The sequence below is a fragment of the Pectinophora gossypiella genome, chromosome 18 (assembly GCF_024362695.1).
Source record: "Pectinophora gossypiella chromosome 18, ilPecGoss1.1, whole genome shotgun sequence".
In the NCBI taxonomy this organism is placed as follows: Eukaryota; Metazoa; Arthropoda; class Insecta; order Lepidoptera; family Gelechiidae; genus Pectinophora; species Pectinophora gossypiella.
The window spans coordinates 13534958-13551220 of record NC_065421.1 but is presented as its reverse complement, the minus strand read 5'-3'; the positions used below and the strand labels follow the sequence as shown (position 1 = coordinate 13551220).

Below are 16263 nucleotides of genomic sequence, written 5' to 3'. Positions count from 1 at the left end.
CGAAAGAACAAAAGAACACCATGATTACCTGGTTGATGGTTGCGATGATTGCGAGTGTGGAGTATCACCACAAACTATGGCTCACCTTTTGTGCTGTCCTAAGTGCCCTAACACCTGCACTATTAAAGACCTTTACGAAGCCACTGACAATGCCGTAAGCGTGGCCAATTATTGGTGAGCAAAAATTTTGTTTGGATCGCCATCGACTCGCAAAGAAGAAGAGAAGATTACCGAGGGGCTTTGAGTAAGTAAAAACCTTCTAAAAACAGTCAAAAATACTTAAGTATTATTTTGGTAGTTGAAAATTTAGATTTTTTTCCAAATTACAATTACCATTTATACAAAATATAATTTGTAACAGCGACAATGATTTAAGTTTTTTTTTTCTGTTTATGTCTGGGGGTTTTTTTCTGTTTAGGTACAAAAGGGTATAGCGAGGTAAGGAAGACGAAATGGCCCCCATGGCCCATGACGGAATTATCATTTGTATTGGTATTGGCACTCTAAAAGAATACGAAATGTAAGGTCGTTGACCCCTGACCTTGACCTGTCTTTGAGATATTCGAGAAAGTTCGTACGCGCGCCGAGTTTTTTCAAAATTTTTTTTCCGAAAAACTATAAAAGCTAGAAGGATGGGACCAATTGCGTATAATTAGGGATACTTTGAAAAATATTCTGTATTTTTTTCAGAGTTCTGGTGAAATGACAACTGTGCAAAATAATTAAACAAAATATAAATATATTTTTTTAGTACTGTTCTATTATGTTTACCGCGCCAAAAAAAATATATAATACTCTTTGATTTATATACTTACACCACACAAAAACTGATCAAAATCAAAGAGGCGCTTCTTGAGTAATTATGAATTTACTTAGTGTGCGTACGGCTGGTAGGAACTAATTAAAGAGGTCGTTTTTAGATTAATTATTATAATTACATGTTAAACAGAATTTTAATCATCATCATCACTATTTTCATTTATTACAACATTGATTGCATCATTTGAAAATACTTTCGACAGAATTTCAGCAGGACGTAAAATGCGAGATAGATATCTCGCATGAGCTAAATAATATAATTATTACACTTGCGATATATGAAAATCGACTTGCGAAAATCGTATTTTGGGCAAAAGAAAACCCATTTATGCAAACTGTTTACAATCTGTACTACGAACGGGTTTTTAGTTGATTTTGCTGGGCCAATTTATGGTACGGAAAATGATGCCACTATTATGAAGAAAGTGCTACAGGATGCTAAACTTAAAACTCTAGTTCGTAGTACAAATTGTAAACGGTTTGCATAAATGGGTTTTCTTTTGCCCAAAATACGATTTTCGCAAGTCGATTTTCATATGCCGCAAGTGTAATAATTATATTACTTAGCTCATGCGAGATATCTATCTCGCATTTTACGTCCTGCTGAAATTCTGTCGGAAATATTTTCAAATGATGCAGTCAATGTTGTAATAAATGAAAACAGTGATGATGATGATTAAAATTATGTTTAACATGTAATTATAATAATTAATCTAAAAACGACCTCTTTAATTAGTTCCTACCAGCCGTACGCACACTAAGTAAATTCATAATTACTCAAGAAGCGCCTCTTTGATTTTAATCAGTTTTTGTGTGGTGTAAGTATATAAATCAAAGAGTATTATATATTTTTTTTGGCGCGGTAAACATAATAGAACAGTACTAAAAAAATATATTTATATTTTGTTTAATTATTTTGCACAGTTGTCATTTCACCAGAACTCTGAAAAAAATTCAGAATATTTTTCAAAGTATCCCTAATTATACGCAATTGGTCCCATCCTTCTAGCTTTTATAGTTTTTCGGAAAAAAAATTTTGAAAAAACTCGGCGCGCGTACGAACTTTCTCGAATATCTCAAAGACAGGTCAAGGTCAGGGGTCAACGACCTTACATTTCGTATTCTTTTAGAGTGCCAATACCAGTACAAATGATAATTCCGTCATGGGCCATGGGGGCCATTTCGTCTTCCTTACCTCGCTATACCCTTTAATTTGTTTTTTTTTTTGTGTTTTAGTTCCTATGCCTATGTAAACACCCCATTGTACTACATGGAATGCAACAAATAATTGTGAATTGAGAATTTAATTGAATTGAGACAACAGGCCTAAAGGTGCCCAATCGGGCGTGAACCTCAGCTCAATGGGTTATCTGGGAGGATTATATTAGAAAAATAGTCTACTCGTGGTTGATGGTCATTTTTAACATATTTCTACAAAAAGAATCGGATCAAAATTATGATGGTAGGGAGTACTATTTCATACGAGTTTATTGACATTAGTTACATACTGAAGTATGCAAGCGTTCCCCAGATAATAGGTATTTTCAAAACGTCAAGCTAGCGGGATCAAAGAACTGCCTTTATAACTTTGGAACCGTTGAAGTACTAATTTCGGTATTTTGCAGGGGGTGAGTACTATTTCGGTACTATTTTTTGGCGTTTAAATCAAAGCGAAAGACCTTGTCATTAACTCTCGCCAAATTTCGCTCACCGTCAAGCTAGCAAGTGCAATAAAACATGGCTATAAATCCAGAACCGTGATGGTACTATTTTTTTTACAACAGGTACTATTTTTTCCAATAAGAGTACTAATTTTTGGTATGGTCAAATTATTTTTTCGTGCCCATTTTTTTTTTGAGGCCGCTAGCTTGACGCACATAACCCCACAAGCCACACGAGACAAGATTGCTAAGTAGCAACCGTGACCAACGGCTGAGGAACGTGTCTTCCGAAGCACGGAATGTATGTATAATAACATAAGTATAATTATAATACAAAGGGTAATGGAATAGGGACGGCCTCTGTGGTTCAGTGGTTGAGAGTTGGACTCACGATCCGGAGGCCCCGGGTTCGAATCCCGGTGGGGATCACAAAAATCACTTTGTGATCCCTAGTTTGGTTAGGACATTACAGGCTGATCACCTGATTGTCCGAAACTAAGATGATCCGTGCTTCGGACGGCATGTTAAGCCGTTGGTCCTGGTTACTATTTACTGATGTGAGGGAGTGATCATTACATGAGCCATGTCAGGGGCCTTTAGCGACTCAATCATAACCCTGACACCAGGTTTGATGAGGCTGGTATTCAACCGCACGATAAGAAGAGAAGGGTAATCAGAGGTACATCCATCGCCAGATGAACTAAGTACCCACCACACCTCTTCGAGCATTCTGTTAGACCATAGTTCTGTTGTAGTTTGACTCTAGTGGGATGATAGCGATAAGCGCGGAATGAGGAAAATGATTTAAGTATCTATTACAAAGTTTGGACAGAATTAATACGTCTTGAAAACTCAGTACCAATTTATAGAATAGTATTTAGAACTAGTTCAGTCTACGTGGGTTTCATAAACTAGCAGATCCTAACTTAATGCTTCGTCGGTTAAACCCAACTGTACTTTGGTCAAACTGTTCGTGATTAAGTTTAGACAATTTGTATTCATCGATTAGAATGTTCCATTTAATGAATAATCTTCATTTGTATGTACTCTGAAATCCCTAACGATGTGACAACATACATTATGTCGTAGCGTAAATGACAAATTACAATATTGCTTTTTTAGATGAACTGCTTCGATGTGGCTTTTGTAACCCCCCGTGTTATGTTTCTGTATAGATAAGAAAATTAAATTAAAAATTTTAAAAAACTCCCGACCAAAAAAAAGTACTCAGTTAGTTTGACAAAGGGTTAAAAATGTTAAACCCTATAAAAAGCAAAAAGTAACTTACATCCCACATTATGTTTGCAAGCAAATTGATCTTGTAACATTCCTATCACACTTAACAAACGACCTGATGACCTTGAAGACCTGAACCGATTTCCACCAAACATAGCTAAGAACACTGTCGACTGATATACTCGTACCTTTCAAACAAAAAAACCGTATTAAAATCAGATCATCCGTTTGGGAGCTACGATGCCACAGACAGACACATACAAATTTACACACAAACAGACACGTCAAACTTATAACACTTTTTTCGTCGGGGGTTAAAAACAAGGTTTTATTGCTCATAGAGCAATTTCCTATCCTCTTTGTTGCGAACTGATTCGAAACGAAAATAATAATTAGATTTATTAGCTATTCTTTAGGGATATAAGAACAATTTGCCATCACTATTCCGCTCAGTAATGTGCCGTTTCCGAGAATTTTCCTACTCCGGGAAAGTTCCCAGCAGTATAAAGACGCAAAATGAACAAAAAACTAGCTAACCTTTAGGCAATTCCAGTTGATATCAAGTGGAATTTCCTGTCGGAAAACTCATGTAAATTTTTGTATTTATTTAATTCCATACTTTTCTTTTTAGAATCGTGGTTAGAATCAATATTCGTTACGATGTCACTAACAACCTGTATAAAGACCACTTACCTGGACCCCAGTTCCATTTGTTCTCCAGAACTGTTAAAAGTCCAAGAGAAGCTGGTTGGTGGCGGGCTGGAGTCTACAGAACAATCTAGAAGGACTGTCTCCTCCTTAAGCGCTCCGTACACGACTCCGTCATTTGATGTCTTGCAGACTGGTGCATCTGTGTCGAAAGATGGTTCATCATCAGACACTTATCTAAGAGTAGCAGTACAGCCAACTGCCGGGAAGAATTCTGAATAGGGTATCAGACTGTTATCAGCTAGTGATGAATAAAAAAACGTGTTGTGCCTTTGTCATGTCAGGGGCCTTTGGCGGCTCAATAATAACCCTGACACCAGGGTTGATGAGGTTGTTAATCTCACAAATCACATGATAGATGAATGCCTAACCTACTTCTCTACTCTACTCTACCCCACTCTACCCTACCCTACACTACCTATAAGATTTTGGACAGAAGTGGACTGATAATACCGATTATTACTGCGGCCGCCTAACGCGGTTCTAAACGGGCAAGCCCCATAGTTTGCTTAATTTGTAGAGTTTGTAAACTTAGGGTTTATTAAGTTAGGGCGTGTAGAGTTAGAAGTCTGGCTCTGCATGGACCGCACTTACGGTTATTCTGAATAAAAGAATTTAAACTCACATCTAACTTGCAGCGACACAGAGTTGCTGGTGGCGCCACCTTCACTGTTATAAGCGTGACAGCTGTAGTCTCCAGCAGTGGTTCTGTTGACGTTCTGAAGGACTAGGCTCTGGTCACTGACGATGATGCCTTGACTCGGATTGTGCTGGATCTCTTGCGTCTAAAAGAAACTTTTGGTCAATATTTTAGAGATACGTTATACGTTTCCATATCTCGGGCATATGGTGTCCCGGACTTTTGGGAGGCGTGCGTGGGGCCGAAGCCAACACGTAGAGGCCCGTTAAGACAGTTTAATCTAAATGTTATTATTATTAGCCTGTATGATCCCACTGCTGGGCAAAGGCCTCCCCCATGTCTTCCAACATATTAATAAATCTTTTCTTTTTTTCTTTGTTATTTATAACCAACCCACATGATTAATTTATTACGTGTGAAAGGGAGTCATTATTTGAACAATCGCTAGTTATACTTATGATAATTTGGTCATTTGTCCATCCGTCCGTCCGTTTATTTATAAGGGAGGACTCGGTTAATGAGGGAAATATTTATGGAGGTCTATCAGGAATCCTCCTCCTTAATTCTGCTCTTAATATACAGCACCGTTTATTTATCTGCACCTCCCCTTCTCAGGGCGGTACCCACTTTCCTTGATATATCGTTATATTGTCTTTATTTTCCAAGGTTTTGTTATATGGCAGAAAAAAAAACATAATTTAGCATCACGCCTGTATCCGGTAAGCAGAGGTTTGTATTACACCCACTCTTCGCAAACATTGTTTTAAGTTTACGCGGTTATTATCATAATTAAAACACATAATAACGGGTTCTTACCGCGTTTAAAGCAGGGATATGAGACTCCCGATATTTCGACACTGTTGCAAGTGTCATGATCACGGGATAACTGATGAGATTGGAGAACCCGTTATTATGTGTTTTAACTATGTTTAAGTCCTATAGGGGGCGAACCTAGTGCCATCAATCCGGGCACAATTCTGGAAACCACGTGCTATCAATTATGATTAATCCAAGCATGAGTTCTAAATCATGAATTTATTGGCTTTTTGAGGATATTTTTGGGGCAGCAAGAGGTAAAAAAATTGGTATGTAACATGTAAAAATAAATGTAAACGAACATGAAAATTGAATTTGATACGACACACAATATCTATCGACAGATAACTTCCAGCTTGAATATCTTTTATCAATGTTTTGGGTACAAATGATGACCCTTATTATACCCAGGCACAACCTATCTTACACCAATTACTATTCAGATAGCAACTTAATTCTATGCATGTCTGTCTGTTATTTTTATTAAATAATTGTTGCTTTAACCACTAGAGCACGGAGGCTGTTTAATAAAAACAGCCTCCGTGGTCTAGTGGTTAGAGCGTTAGGCTCACGATCTGGAGGTCCGGGTTCGATTCCCGATGGGGACATTGTCGAAATCATTTTGTGAGACTGTCCTTTGTTTGGTAAGGACTTTTCAGGCTTGAATCACCTGATTGTCCGAAAAAGTAAGATGATTCCGTGCTTCGGAGGGCACGTTAAGCCGTTGGTCCTGGCTATTAGCCGTAAAAACACCTCCACCAACCCGCAGTGGAGCAGCGTGGTGGACTATGCTCCATACCCCCTCCGGTTGATTTAGGGGAGGCCTGTGCCCAGCAGTGGGCCGTATTAACATTCGTTGGGAAAAGTCTAGTTGTGTCAGAAGTCACTTCTTTTTTCTAAGCATATTAAACACTAAACTAAAAACTATTGTTCCTAGTTAAACATGGAACGTCTACAAAAGTCTATTTCTAAGTCTAAGTATATTTTAGTTGGAGGAAAGTAGCAATCATATATTAGTCCGGTCTAGACTTTCGTTTACGTTCAAACTGAGTAGGGATAATGGAGTTCGGAAACTAAAAGTTTCTTGTAAAGGCGCTCCTGTAAATAGACATAAATTGTACTTAAAAGTTATACAAGCATCCATAATGTAAACCTTATTTTTTAGGCGGCGAGGGTGTGTTGCCGCCAAAGGATGTTTTTCGGGGTACCGAACAGAGCATAATACCCCGCTAGCCACAACCTGGTAGTGTGACTAGGGATCGGCGATCCAACGGTGTTCGCGTCGGGTTTCTTCACGTCGCGGGCGAAGCCCGCGACGGGGAGACGTTCTCGGGGCGTGGCCCCTTTAACGTGGCGGCGCTCGCCGCCCGCAAAAACGGGCGTGGCTCGGGGGTGGGACACGGTGGGCGATGATCGCCCCTCCGTGAACCCGATGGAGTGTCAGTCCGAGGTGCCGCTAGCGAGGTCGAGCCCACCGGGTGATTCCCCATTGGGGGAGGCCCAGTGAGCGCCCGTCAGCTAGCGGTGGTGTCTGGTCCGGTGAAGCTGCTCCGTCGCCGGGGCAGCTGGTGTCGAGTCGGCTGGAGAGGGGGAGAGGACTGCTTCCACTGCCACTGGAAGCGTCGACTCATCCCCCGGGGGGGTGGCCACAATCCTAACTACTCGACGGGGAGTAGTGGATGTGGGCAGCCCCGGTCCAGTCCGGTGTTGGTAGTCAGTGCCCACCGGTGAGTTGGCCCAGCAACGATGCCAGGCCTCCCACGATGATGGGCACTGGGTCAGTCTGCGTGCGAATGGCTGCCAGGATGTTGTGCAGCAGCTGCATGGTCTCCTCCAGGACTTCCAGCTTCTCACTGGAGGGAGCTGGGGGAGCCTCCGCTCGGGGCCTCGCCTTCTTCCCCTTGGGAGGGGCGGCGGCTGCTGTCTCTGATGTAGAGGGCTGCTGGGGGACTGGTTCCACGGCGATGGGCTCGGCAGTGGTGGTAGCGTTGGGAGCAGGGTTCGCTCTCCTGCGGTGTCGTGGGCGTTTCGGCTTGGGCCCATCTGGGCCATTTGCCGCGGCCATAAGTGTGCCCTGCGCAGACGGCTCACTACCGGGGTCCACGATGGAGACTGCTGGTGGCATCGGTCTTCTCACGGTCGTGGGAGCGGTGCCCGCCCTGGTGTTGCGCAGCTCACGCATCTTCACCGGGCAGGAGGGGCTGTTTGCTGGGTGTGGTCCCCCGCAGTTGCAGCATGTTGCCGGGTCGTCCCGGGGGCGCGGACACTTTTTCGCCGTGTGGCTCTCGCCACAACGAACGCAGACAGCGGGACGGTGGCAATTGTGGCTGCTATGCCTGAATTGCTGGCAGCGGTGGCACTGAGCTGCACCTCTCCTTCCCCTCCACGCCTCGACTTTAACGCCGGGCATGCAGAGGAGCTCGGAGATTTCGTAGACTCGCTGGAATCCCAGCGTTCTACGAATCTCCGTGAAGAAGATGCAGCCCGGTCTCCCCTCTCGAGCCTGGATGGGCCGGATGAAGGTCGGCTCGTAGCCGCGGTTACGCAGCTCCTCTTCTAGGGCGGCTACGTCGGTGTCTACTGGCAGGCCCTTAATGGCCAGCTTCAAGGCGCGCTCCGCCGGGGGGGCATAGGCGAACCAAGAGAGTCCCGACGCTCTCTCCAGGCTGGCAAGGTAGCGCTGGTAGAGCCGGTACTCCTCTTCGGTCTTCGCCAGGAAGCGAATACCCTTCCCGTACGGGCGCGCGTTGGGGACGTGGCCCAGCATTTCCCGCAGTTGGCGGAGATGGTGCGGCCAATTGGGTAGCTGGTCTACCACTATCGGCGGCAGCTTCTTGCTCGCAGGGGCGAGCGGCGGCTGAGGGCGTGCAGGCTTCGGTGGGGTCGGCGTCGTCCTGAGGATCGAGCGCGGAGGCGCATGCGGAGGCGCGTGCGGTGGCGAAGTTGGATTAGTGTTCAACACCGCCGCGTATGAACGCGGGGGTGTTGTCTCCATGTCCAGTGAGGGCATGGAGAGTGCGACGGGCGGCGAGGTCCTCACCGCGGGCTGCGGCGGGTGTCGTTGATGATGGTGTTCAGGCGGCGTGGTGGTCCTCCTTGCAGTAATTCCTGCTCCCGGTAACAGCGGGAAGGGGGACATTCGAGTGCCTAGGCCGGTGAGGCGCGGCGGAGGCGGCGGTAGGTAGGGGGCTGCTGGTGTGGTGGCGACGCGCGAGGGCAAGAAGGTGCGCGCCCTGCGCTTCGTCACTCCGGCGGTGGTTGGGGGAGCCATTCTTGCCCTGCTCACCCCGTTTGGGTATGGATGGATGCGAAGTGTGGCTATGTGGCTGTCCACTGGTGCGGAGCTTGGCGGTCCGCCTGGCAGAGCACACGTTGACACACCCTCCCCGGTGAGACCCGCTGGTGGGAGGCCGGGGGTGGTAGGTGCGACAACGGTGGTGCCGTTTGGAGCGCGGAAATCCGGAGGGTATTTTAAGATAAAAATACCCCCCCCTGCTTCTGTTTCGTCAACGGCTTCAGTGTGTGGGTAGACGAAGATTTGTGGCTCCCGAACACGGACGAGTGGACAGAGCGATCCAGTGGAAGTTGTATATATGTGTCTTGCTGTGTAAACTTCGATATCGCGTTTCACGACTGCTTCAAGACTGCATTATTGAATGTGGCGCCATCTGTTGCATATGGGCGGAACTAGCTGGCCCACTAGTTAGGTCCGCCACACTTTGTTTTTACTGTACAGAACACCAACGAAGGCATATGCTTCATACCCCCTTCCAGATGATTAAGGGGAGCCCTTTACCACGCAATGTAAGTTTTAAGTTTAAGAAAATGACAGGTATAACTTAAAATAAAATTAAATGGTGTGTGTGGCGGGCAAATATTGCAAAAAAAACCGCAGCATATTGTAGTTTTTGTTTAACATAACCTCACGACTCCCAATTAGGGTAGTCAGATGTATATCAATCGCAAAAAAACTATGTACGGAACCGGCGTGCGTGTATGAAACGATTGATGAATGTGGAGGAAGCAAGAGAAGTATGTGAGGATCGAAGCAAATAGAATTCCATAGTGTCTGCTTACCCCGGTGGGAAACAGGCGTGTGTTTATGTATGTACAGACATGAGCAATTAATTTACCCACTTTAGGACTCTGTCGCACTAACATATTTGACATTTAGTGAGACTTACAGTTCAATTTGTCAAAAAAGTTAATGTGACATGGTACCAAAATGTATACAAATTAATGCTCGTGACCGTATGTATGAACGATGTGCCCTTACCTCACTGAGGTTTCTGTTGTTAAGCTTCTAAGGCTAAGATTTCCAGACACAATAATTTAAACAATGAGTTTTAGATTTTAAAAGGACATTCGGTTTTACGACTTTGAATGTTATGCAATGGATTATTATTGCACAAATATTGCTCCTAAAAAAACATATTTAATACTTACTCCTTTAAACCACGTGAGTCGGTGTGTCCTGGGGTTGGCTTTGACGAGACATTCGAAGTAAACATCATCATCTTCCTTGATGTGGGCAGGGTTCAGGCTAGAACCCATCTTGAGGGTAACCACTGGTACATCTGTAAAAAAACCTTATTTTTAATTAAGACACATAATAACGGGTTCTTACCGCGTTTGAAATAGGGATATGAGACTCCCGATATTTCAAACAATGTATGTGTAATGTATATGTCGTAGCAGTGTGGTGTCAGAAGGGTGGGCGTTAGAAGACACATAGTTTTTGTATCACGATTAGATAAAGTCACAGCATAAGGTTCACACTCACGGAAACATCACGGTATTTGTAACGGTTACATAGTCTCTCGTAATCTAGCGCGCCTAAGGACGTTAGCGCGAAGGGGCCCTCCACCACCCATGGTTCCTATATTCGGACCGAATCATCGGGACATGTGAACGTATTTGCTAGGTGCTCTTTTCCGATCACACTTTCTTGACGTCCCTACAAGTTATAGGTGAGCGACTATAGCGCTCCACTTTCCGATCGTAATTATTCGACACGTCCGCTCATGACGATGGTTAGCGGTAGACTGCCCGATTGAAACGGCAGTGCACGTCCGCTCGACACGACGACTCTGTAGTGACTCCCTCGACTTCTCCCAGCTCTGCCCGTAGGCCACCTGTCGTCGGAGCGTTGCAACCTCATGACGGAAGTAATGTAACTTCATTTTATTTTCCGATTTGATCAATTTCTCTTCTTAATTCATAACTAACGCCGACATATATATGTTTCAAACTTAAAACAATGTATAAACCTTATTTTTAACACAACATAGCATCACTCCTGTATCCTCTAAGGAGTAGGCACAGGTGTAACAGTATAGCTATTCCTCGTCAGCTATGTTTAAGTCAAATGTAATAGGGGAAGTGAATTGCCACTACGTCTAGGGCCCTATGCGGAAGTTTTTCTTGCAGCTTCTTTTCCGCGGCTATACAGGTTGTGAGAAGCTGCAGTAGTTTTAGGTGGTTGAGAGTTCGTTATGTTAAAAATGACGACTCAACGTTCGACGACTCACTGACGATTAACTGACGATTCACTTACACCCTGTACAAGTACATACAAGTAATAGGGTGTTAGTGACATCGTAACAAATACTGAGGAGAATGATTCAGACCATGATTCTGAATTGATATCAAGTGGTTTTTCCTGTCGGAAAATTCAAGAAAATCTTTGTGTTTTTTTTAAATTATTTTCAGTTCCATACTTTTGCGACGGAAAATTCCACTTGATATCAACTCAGAATGATGACCTGATAGCCTCAAAGTTTTCGTTACGATGTCACTAACTCCCTGTATATCTATGATTAATCGGGCATGAATCCTGATAACCACGTGATATGATTATTTATGATCTAAAGATAACATATTCAACGAATTTTGACAACATATTCAACATGTTTAAGCCCAAGCTGGGATTTGTGATACTAACACGCGCAACTTATTTTTAGAACAGTATTATCACCCTGGCGCGCAGATTTTAAGACACAGTATTTAAACAATGGGGGGTTTGGATTTCAAAAGAGCTTTGGGCATTATGTATAAACCTCGTTCGAATAGAAGTGCTACGAATAGGTATATTTCTTTTAGGACAGTTTTATTTTATTGTAGAATAGAATAGATTAAAAAACATTAGGGGCGGTTCAGGGGCGGCCTTTTTGACGAGTGCAGTAAATAGCATTATTTTTGTTAATTATTTATGTCATTTCGTGTTTAGAAGTGTTTAAGTTTCATTTGTAGTTGTTTTTAGTGTTGACTTTGTAATAATAAAAAATAAAAAAACATTTGAGTAGAATAGAGCAACAAGTAAAAACTTTTGAGCAAATTTTTTTAAAAATAATGCTTCTATTTTGAGCTAGAATCTTATCATAATAAGTAAGTAGGTTCCTACTTGTGCGAATCATGTTTATATCCCCACGCCTATATATAAGGGGTAAGAGGTATATATATCCACTCCTCGCCAGCTATGTTTAAGTCCTTTTTGATAGAGGGCGAATTGCCATTAACCGGCCACAAATCCCAAAACGAAAAAGAAACTAAGTGAAAAGTAAAATCAAAACAATCAAATAACAAAATAATAAATAAAAGGTGTCGTAAAAGATTTACTACCGTCGTCAGTTTCCGTTCGGAAAATAAATGAAAAGGACAATCTGTTCACAGCCTTAACTTGGCCACGTTAAAGATTTTTACTGCTAAACTTCATAATAGCACGGGTTTTATACCCTTAATACTCAACAATAGATCCCACAAGTCTGCGAATCAAAGGAAAATAATGGCGTCCCAAACGAACATTCCTTAAAAAAATACTACTAAAGAGAATTTTTATTTTAGTTATTTTTTTTTCTTTTTGCTTTTATATTTATTTAATAAAAAGTGATTTTTCAATAAAAATATATATTGAAGGTTGGTTGGTACTCCTGATAAAAATACTAAACTTTATTCAAAAACATCAGAGGACGCTAAAAGTTTTCCATTTCCAAAGTATTAACTGTACATAAATTCGGACTCAATCTTCATAGTTTTCGCTAAACTTCATAAAATCAATAACAATAACATTTTCTTTAGTACTGTATTTTCAGTTGAAACTTTTGCCAAATATGCTTTTGTTCCTTTGCAAAACTTTCTTGGTAACGAGGAGAAAACAAAGGGAATACTTACTCTGCTCAAACTACCTATACAAGTTTGGAAATGCTAAATTAACAGCTGGGTTCTTGTTCTGATGATGAATATTTATTGTACTGTGACAAAAGCACTGGCATTTTTTTATATTTTTTTTACCTTTGATGGGTTTGTTCTTGGCCCCAAACTTGCCCGAAGGCATTGACAAGGTAAGATGGAGCGAGCTCGCCCAGAAGGTGCTGTGTGTGTGTGGTGAATTATGATCATAAACCTGACAATCTATACAGATATACATAAAATTACGCTCGTAATCCTTTATAGGGTGGGCAGAGCCACAAATAATCAGAAGACAACTTGCAGTCACTGTTGATACGAAGTCCTAAGATCGACATAATGAACCTTAAAGTGACAAGAGATCAGCCTAATGCACAACACAATTCTTCTTCTTATCGTGTGGGTTGTGGGGATGAACCCGGTGGGGACGATATGTCCCCAAAAATCACTTTGTTAGTTAGGTTAGGACATTACAGGCTGATCACCTAATTGTCCGAAAGTAAGATGATCCGTGCTTCGGAAGGCACGTGAAGCTGTTGATCCCGATTACTACTTACTGATGTAAGTACGTAGTCGTTACATGAGCTTGGGGCATTTGGCGGCTAAATAGTAACCCTGACACCAGGGTTGATGAGGTTAGTAATCCACCTCACAATCCACACGGTAGAAGAAGATGACAATGTCAACGTGGGCTTAGGCTTACACTTTACGACGCCGTGACGTGGAGATGTGGTCAAGAAAAGCAGGCATAGCTTCAGTGTGACTGATGAGATTGGTCTCCCTAGCATTATCCCGTATTTTTCACAGGGTCCGCTTACCTAACCTGAAGATTTGACAGGTCCGGTTTTGTACAGAAGCGACTGCCTGTTTGACCTTCCCACCCGCGAAGCGAAAGCCAGCCCAATACAGGCTCGGTCACGCACATTTTCCTTCGCCGCTGAGCACGTGATAATCATGTATGCTAGGGAGATGATTTAATGCCCAAATTACATATGTGACATGCACAAACGGTTACAATAAGCACACTACCGATGTGTTACACCACCCGATTCCGACGCGTTGTGCCAGAATCGCGTAACGTAATACCTAGAGGCAATTTTGAAAATGTTAAGAAAAATTGGAACAAATTGTTTGTGTCAATTAGGAGTGGCGAAAAATTGAAAACATGTTTTGTGGACAGTGAACAAAACGAAAATAAATCCCTCTCTATTCGGCAATATCGTCGTGAGGGAGAAAACGTGATAGCGTGAAGCTAACAGCACGTTTTGATAACACGTGTTAGTTTTTTTTTCCTATTTTGCACGTCCGTTTTTCGAATAATATCCCTTGTTCCCATACACGGTTTATGCCAAAAACAAACTTATTGTTGTGTGTTAAAAGTTCGATAGGTACGTATTTAATGGCCTAGAAGTTCTTGTAAAATAGTGTTTGCACCTACACCACAGAATACCATTATTATAGTAGTATTAGTAGTACAGAAAGTACAATGACGTCGTCCCCCCCCCCCCCCCCCCCCCACCGAAAGCAGACACCGCAGGCCTACTTTTTTTTTGACGGGACTTATTGTAGATTTGCCGCAGATGGCATTAACTACTTGGCCGAACAAATGGGGAGCGCTGAAGGCTCCCACCCGGTATAACGTTTAAGACAACAGGCCTGAGGGTGCCCAGTTGGGCGCGAACCTCGGCTCAGGGCGTCGTCTGAGAGGAAAAATATTTAAAAGAATGAATCGACCCTATTGGGTGGTAGCGATAAGCGCTGAATGAGGGAAACCGCAGGCTAACAATACAATACAATTTAATACAAATATACTCATTTGCCTCGGGTATCCTGCGAGTAAACTAGTAATGTTTGCCGAAATTGTTTTCGAATTCACGTTTGCATCATAAATGATTATCACGTGCTCAGTGGTGAAGGAAAACTTCGCGAGGAAACCCACATTCCCGAGATCTGCATTTTCGGAGGTATGTGACTTAATCTGTATTGAGCTGGTATTTCCTTCGCGGGTTGGAAGGTCAGACAGGCAGTCGCTTCTGTAAAAAACCTGACCTGTCAAATCTTCAGGTTTGGTAAGCGGACCCTGTAAAAAACGGGATAATGCTAGGGGGATGAAGCTATACAGGATGTTAGAAACACCGTGCCGAGAGGGATGATTCAGACCGTGATTCTAAGTTAATATCAAGTGAAATTTTGCATCGCGAAGCTCATGAAAATGTAAGTGTTTTTGTTTTATTATTTTCAGTTTTTTTTCTTCACCAACCCGCATTGGAGCAGCGTGGTGGAGTACTCCATACCTTCTCCGGTTGATAGGGGCGGCCTGTGCCCAGCAGTGGGACGTATATAGGATGTTTGTGTTATGTATGTATGTATTTTCAGTTCCATATTTTTGCGACGGAAATTTCCACTTAATACCTATTAACTCAGAATCATGGTCTGAATCAACTCCCTCAGCATTCGGTACGATGTCACTTACACTCTGTATACATTTACTAATAATAAAACTACCAGTAAATAAACTGAGGGTAAGCTCATGTTATATTGTTGAATAAACTAAGACAAAAGATCAGAATTTCGCTGAATGGCCAGCAGTTTCTAGATAATTGGACTCAGTTCAAAACAATACAGAAAATACAACGATACTATTCACTGAAAACGGCTGAACGAGCACAACTTGTGCGATCTATTGTCTAAAAATGAAAACGGCTATTCCAAATTTAGAATTCAAAATTTTAGAAAACTTCCAGAATGGGCCATGTTTTCAAAGAAATATATATACTGCGCTGTTATGATTCCAATGAGATAATTGCCACGTAATTGCCACGAGGAACTCGGTGGCGATTGTTGAAGTTAAGCAACTTTCGCAAAGGCCGGTCATAGGATGGGTGACCACAAAAAAAAAAGTTTTCATCTCGAGCTCCTCCGTGCTTCGGAAGGCACGTTAAGCCGTTGGTCCCGGCTGCATTAGCAGTCGTTAACAACCATCAATCCGCCCTGGGCCCGCGTGATGGTTTAAGGCCCGATCTCCCGATGCCCCAGCAGTGGGGACGTTAAAAGACATTAAAATAATATACACACATTGACATTTAAGTATATTTAGTTGGAAAACATAAAGGTATATGGGTGCCGCAGTTCACCAAAAAAGGCCAGGGTTCAGTGAAAATTCCACATTAGTGGTGGTGGTTGGTAGGTGGTTGGTGG

The 16263-nt window shown here is 42.7% G+C and overlaps 1 protein-coding gene across 1 annotated transcript in view; it reads right to left on the bottom strand.

The window, feature by feature from the left end:
* The window catches only part of LOC126374854 (nephrin-like), a 175392-nt gene that overhangs the window by 30719 nt on the left and 128410 nt on the right, over positions 1-16263 (bottom strand). Inside the window, exons 8-10 of the mRNA XM_050021612.1 lie at positions 10327-10457; positions 5050-5209; positions 4410-4566 (exon numbers count right to left, since the gene is read on the bottom strand). Of these exons, the coding sequence (XP_049877569.1) occupies positions 4410-4566; positions 5050-5209; positions 10327-10457 (448 nt within the window). The remainder of the gene's footprint in view (positions 1-4409; positions 4567-5049; positions 5210-10326; positions 10458-16263) is intronic.